General features: G+C 44.4%; 1 protein-coding gene across 3 annotated transcripts; it reads right to left on the bottom strand.

Annotated features, from left to right (window-relative positions):
- Positions 1-857: 857 nt before the first annotated feature.
- On the bottom strand, positions 858-5,516 carry CST7 (cystatin F). 3 transcript variants are annotated; one of them, XM_010706565.4, is made up of 4 exons: positions 5,340-5,515; positions 2,029-2,201; positions 1,611-1,727; positions 858-1,077 (listed from the first exon to the last, which is right to left on the bottom strand). In XM_010706565.4, the coding sequence occupies exons 1-4, from the start codon at positions 5,413-5,415 to the stop codon at positions 982-984; spliced, it is 462 nt and encodes a 153-aa protein (XP_010704867.1). In that variant the 5' UTR covers positions 5,416-5,515; the 3' UTR covers positions 858-981. The 3 variants fall into 3 exon arrangements, with proteins under 3 accessions (XP_010704867.1, XP_003203811.1, XP_085075191.1); XM_003203763.5 differs by having other exon boundaries at positions 858-1,190; positions 5,340-5,509; XM_085219065.1 differs by having other exon boundaries at positions 858-1,727; positions 5,340-5,516.
- Positions 5,517-5,958: the final 442 nt, after the last annotated feature.

The raw sequence follows: 5,958 nt of genomic DNA, 5'->3' as shown, positions 1-5,958 counted from the left end.
ACAAAATAGACATTATATAAGACTAAAAGTGAGGTGTTGCTGCTAATAGGAGGTACAATAGAGCAGTAGAAAAGCAACAGCTCTCAGAAGGAAGTGTGTTTGTGGGGGAAAAAAAATGTTCTTTATAGCTTAGGGCCCTAACCTTTTTTAAGTGTATGAATGAAACATGGGCTCAGTGGGCTCAGGCTTTATTGCCATTTTAAGTTAATGGTTACCCAAATCTTTCCAAATGAGAGCCTTACTACATGATAACCTGCATGAAGAGAGAAGGCTTAAAGAGAGGTAGGCACACATGTAGACAGGACCATCATTCTGCTAGACTTGAATACAAGTCAATCAGAAACTGAATATTGAATGCTAACCTAAATGAAACTATGTTGTTTAGCCTCAGCAAAAATATGCTTTGGGAAATGATTGTGTTTATTTTTCTTAGCATTTGCAATGATGCCCTCTTGGAGTAGAGCTTTTGATTAAAATAGAAACTCTATTTAGACTATGCCATTTCTGGGTTGTGGTTGTGTCTTAAGACAGGCTTATCCATACTCGTGTCTTGAGGCAAAAAAAACCTCTACCTTATGCATTCCTGGCAAATGTATCTAAGGTTTTATCTGGCACTGCAAACCCTTAAGACTTTGTGTGTTATGTACATGTGTGTATCCCCATGCATAATGTCTCACTGTAAAGCTTTCCACAGTGTTGAAGTTGTGTGTGCTGTGGTTCAGGCTTTTTATACTGTAGTTGTACAAAGATTCATCACAGAACAAAGCAGTCTAACAGACCTTCCTGGGCCTGTTTGCACTGCTTGGAAATCTCAGCCAAAAGGACGAATTGCTCTCTGGTGAACAAATGACAACATGTTCTCATCTGCTGTTTAGTTTTAGAAAAAGAGATACACAGCTGGATAGCAATACATTCAGTCAAGGCAAGTCTTTTCTTTGTCACTCAGATCTTGAGCATCTTCCTTAGAGGTGTTGGGGGGGACTAACAAGCTTTGAGAGAGAGGTTTTGTGATGATTCTGTGCAGGTGTTCCCCACCTCAGTTTTGGCCCCGAAGTCCAGACTCATGGGTGAGATCCTCTGAAAATCATGACAAAATCATGACAAAAGTTGGGTCAGTGACAGAGAGCAACAGGAACATCTGCTTTATGCAACCAAGGTGTCATCCAGACCTCAAAATAGCATTTCAGCATCTGCAGGTAGAAAGAGAATGGATGATAAAGTTCAGCTGCTGGCTTGGTGTTGCCAGCATTGTGTGCCAAGGTGTGGGAAGAGAGAATGGCATCCTTCTGTGCTCTGCCTCAGCCTAGGGAAAACAGTTTGTCAAGTGCCCACATATTAGTGAGAAAGGCCCTGTAAGGGTTTTCTCCTCCCAGGAAATCTCTATATGTAGCATCTACTCTATATGTAGCATCTGGTTCAGCTCCTTTTAGTCAGGAACTGATCCTGTATTCAGGAGGTAGAAACCTGCCTCACCATAGCTGGCTCTGCACAGAGAAGGCTCATACATCTGTGGGAACATAACAGAGCTGGTTTGAAGATGACAACACAGCTAGAGACAGCCAAGGATCACCTGTGATTCCTGGGTACCTCCCAGAGGAAGTAGTACATACCTGTTGCAGATTTTTCTTCCTCTGGAAGTGACAGTTGTCCAGGTTAGAGTGCCCTCTCTTCTCACACACTGTGCGGCCAATTTCCACATGGAGCATGTATTTCAGACCTCTGACGATCTAGAGAAAATGGTTCCCTCCTTTAAAGTAGGGTCAGGGAAAGGGATGCTGAAATGAAATTCTGTCTAGGGATCAAGCACTACATCTGTCAGTTGTGTGTGGTGTTGTAGATGTGTTTTATGGGGATAGGTGGGAATGCCTCGTGAAGCAGTTAAGTGGGACAGAGGGACTTGTGCTGCTTATGTCAGGGCACTGTAGAGCAATCCTGAGGAGGATCAAGGCTCCTGTGTCTCAGGTACTCTGTAGCAAGGGCTGATAGATGAATGCTTGGAGGACCACCAGAAATGTGTTCTCTTCTTACCTGTACCATAGCTTTGTTTATTTGCCATTCTTTAAACAGAAATAGGTCGTTGGAACTGTTGTTGTATTGGTAAACCCCAAAGCGAGCTGCCTTGCGAACGCCAGGATTGTTGGTGTTCATTGGGACCGGGAAGCCAGGATTCACGGTTGAATGAGGTGGTGGTGTGTATGTAGCTGGAAAAACACAAAATGCAATCACAGAACATATGCAGTAGCTGAAATAGTGGGTGGTTATTCAGGACTCTGAACCAATCCTAAGCCTTCTGACTTGTCCCATGCACTTCATAGAATCATCACAGAGTCAGAAAGGACCTCGAAGATCATCTAGTTCTCTAACCTCTGTGCTGCAGGCAAGGTTGCCAACCACCTGTGCCTTAGGAAGACTGGTCATCTCCATTAAAAAAGTAATTTTCCTTTAGATGTTTGAAATAGCAAAGCAACCCATGAAATGGTTGCAGAGCTGAGACTGCCTGAGGGAAGCCTGCATATTGTAAGCACTTAGGAAGTTTCTGGCCCAACACCTATCTCAAAGCAAGGCTGGGTTTGAATCTAGCTATAATCTAGACCAATTTGCTCAGAGTATAGTGTAATTTTGATAAAATATCAAACACTGACTGGCAGAACGCTACTGTTCTTTGTTGGCATGCCAAGACATAAGCATACTTCTCCACCTCCCAGTGGTTTTGATGTTCTGGTTTTTGTTTTAGGGAAATACAGATTAAGATATCTTTCAGTTCCTGAAATACAAGAGGAAGAGATCCTCAGCCTGTACAAATTATTGTGCTGCTGCCAGTGGAAAGACCTGCCTTTCCTTTCAGGATTGACCCTTGGAGTTGCCTGTGTGTGTAGGCAGCACGCAAACCTGCACTCAAAGCTTGTACTCATTTTCTGCAAAGCTCAAGCTGTTTGTCACCTCCAGCTTTTTTTCGCAGCTAGATGTCAATAACAGCTGAGCCACAGAGCATAACCCGTTCATGTAAGCCAGTTTCTACTGAGAAACATAATCTAACTTTCTTCACAGTAGAACAGAGCCAATCCAGTGACCCAGTCTGCTTGAAAACAAATGAAACAAAAAACCCCACCATCAACAAAACAGAGCATTACATGCCACCACCAGTACAGGGGTCATAGAGGCTCATAGACCTTGCAGCCTAGTTCTGGATGTACTTCTCAGGCAGGGCATCTTATCCTCTGCTCAGCTTGTGGGTAAGATTGTTTCAAAGCATCTGTTTGTCCTTTTGTCCCCAGTGGAGTTTGCTGTAGGGCTAAGGTGGTGGAACCAACAGGCAGTGCCGGGGGAGCGGCTGTACAGACCTACCCAAAGACCAAAAAGAGGCTTGGAGCAGAGCAGGACCTTGATCTGGGCTTTGTTCACATGGCTCTCCTCTTCCTCAGAGATGCAGTGCTCTTTCTTGCACCAGCAATACCTATTAAATAGCTTATTGGATCCTGCTGTTTCTTGAGCCTTCTGAGCTAGCAACTAAGATAAGCTGTCCAGTTGAGAGGAGGTCTCTAGCTTGGGTTCTCCTGGCTACTCTCCAGGACCTTGTTTGAATTTATGCCTTTAAGTCAGTTGGAAAGGCAGCTGTGGCAATGGTGGGGTTGTTGACAGCATGTGCTATCCCTTGTAGATGGAGAAAATAATATCCTTTTTTTTTCTTTTTTCAGTCTTAGCACAAGGTCTCTGTGGCTTAATAGCTCTCAGTACCTCTTGAGTCATGGTGATGTCCCTGTTAGGTGTGGGATGGCAGGGTGGGGGCAGCTGAAGTCATACTGCATGTATGGGAAGGAAACAATGAAATGTGTTATTCAAACCAGTGTCTAGAGTGCCCTTGTTCCTATAGTGGTGCGCCATAGATACAGCAGTCTCACATGTGGCCAGTACTCTGAAATCCAACATCTGGAGAGGTGAGTTTAGTCTATCAAATTGGACCTGGTGTGGTCTAGGCATGTAGCAGGCTGGTAGGACTTGTACCATGTGTCACAGGCAGATGATAGGCTGCTGTATTTTTGCTCCATCTTTCACTAAGGGGTACTGGGCATCTTACTTCCTTCACTCAGGGTGATTTTCTATTGAGTATGATTCACACTGGGGTAAAGTGAGTATAAAATTGTGCACGCAGTGGTCTGAAATAAATTTTGCTGTTTGGAATAATTTGCACCACTTTATTTTTTTACAAAATCCTGAAACACTCTGGTGTGAGGCACCTGTAGTTCTCCTTACTATAAACTTTCCTGACAGGAGTCCCAGCCTGGGTGGGGAGAGAGGCACTGTGTGACTTGGCTGGGCGCTTACAGCTCTCTGAGGATGTGGTCTCACGGCGTGGGAAACAACTACTACTGCCCTGTGGGGAGAAGCTTAGGGGTCAGAGCACTTGTTTTACAGACCTCATCATACTTCTGGGTTTGAATGTGGGGAAATCTAGCTTCCCTCCTCCTACTTCTATAGGGTAGACTTTTCTTGCTTTGACTTAGCAGGCAACTGCCTGTTATTAAACAAGAGAGGGCTGTTCTTGCAGATGTGAGCCAAGTGTTTTATCAAAGGATCTCTCCTTTCCTCATTGAGAAATAACTTGGAGGTCCTGTTCCTGCAGTATGAGAACAATCCTATAGGTGTTTCCTCCCAGCCTACAGGGTAGCAAATAGGGACATTCTTGCAACAGATACTCTTTTCTTTCCCCTCCATGAGGTACTTTCAGAACCTCTCCCCCCATTACTAGGAGCAAGGCTGGGTTTTATCTTTACGTGTAAGACGCAGCAGAGTTCCTGCATGCCTCTGCAACCCCCAAAGGAAACCACAGCCGAAACAAAAAGCTGCTGGGTAAACGAAGGCCTGAGTGCATTCATAGTTTCTGCATGTAGGAACCGAAGTAACGCTGTAGTAGAGCTAAAACTTTCAGAGAGAAAATGCTCCTGTCTACTGCTTTCATTCCAAAGATTTAAGGCTAGCTGCCATCAAGAGTGTTTCTTTCTTCAGCAAAGAAGGAAGTGATAGGGAATAATGTGACACTAAAGTCATCTAATGGGTACCGACTCAAGTGCCCGTCTGTACTTACCAGACAAATTGTTTCCCACAGTCTTTAGATTTAGTAATTAAGGTCATGCAGAGTTTAAATAGTGGCAAATAAGTTAAAACCATAAGTTGACTTTGACACTGTTAGATGATGTTCCTGGATAAAATGGCTTGTTACAGGGAGAGAAGGTCTTTTAAGCGGGTAGAGTTTCAGCTGCAGTTGAAGGGCAGCAGATAGAGAGAAAGCCAAGCTCACAGGACCTGAAGCACAAGGAAAACAGATGATTTCCCACTCTTACCATCACAAATGCAGGTGAAGCCCCAGAGCACTAAACAGCAAAGCGTGGTGAAGCTGCGGGTGAAGTTTGCTGCCATCTCCACTGCATCAGAAGAGGAGCCTGCCAATGTGAGCAGTGACTGCTCTGCTTCCTGCAGGGGAAGATGTCTCTGAGAGCTTTTTATTGGCTGGGAGGGAAGAAAAAAAAAAATCATCCTAAACTCTAAAAAAAAAAAAAAAAAAAAAAAAAAAAATCACCCTGAATGATCACAGCTCTGAGACTGACTGTCTCCTGCTAATGACTGCACGTCTCACAGCCCTGCCAAAGGCTCTGCCCTGGTGACTGTGAGTCCCACCTCATATGGGGACTTTTGCTTTGTGATCCTCAAAGGGCTGTGCAGAAACGTGGGCAGATGTGTGTGATGTAACACCATCCTGTGCTCTGGGACGTGTTGTGGGGTAATAAGAGTAACGGTCATACGCTTTAAGTTTCATGGGGAAATGTAACCCCTATGAAATGGGTAGTGAGGCCTTGCGATGGAGTTCTTGACTTGTATATGAGTAACTGTGTGTGGGGAAGAGTGACAGAAGATGGGTCTTGCTTCCCATGATATGGATATAGCTAAAATCACCAGCTGCCA

This window comes from Meleagris gallopavo, chromosome 2 (assembly GCF_905368555.1).
Source record: "Meleagris gallopavo chromosome 2, MGAL_WU_HG_1.1, whole genome shotgun sequence".
Classification (NCBI taxonomy): Eukaryota; Metazoa; Chordata; class Aves; order Galliformes; family Phasianidae; genus Meleagris; species Meleagris gallopavo.
The sequence above is the reverse complement of the archived record's forward strand: the minus strand, read 5'-3'. Positions and strand labels throughout refer to the sequence as shown.

Coding starts and splice junctions, on each gene's coding strand:
- CST7 (XM_085219065.1), bottom strand. CDS start 5,415: ATGGCAGCAAACTTCACCCGCAGCTTCACCACGCTTTGCTGTTTAGTG. Junction 2,202..5,339: donor CTTCACCTGCATTTGTGATG/GTAAGAGTGGGA, acceptor GTGTTTTTCCAG/CTACATACACACCACCACCT. Junction 1,728..2,028: donor TAAACAAAGCTATGGTACAG/GTAAGAAGAGAA, acceptor CATTTTCTCTAG/ATCGTCAGAGGTCTGAAATA.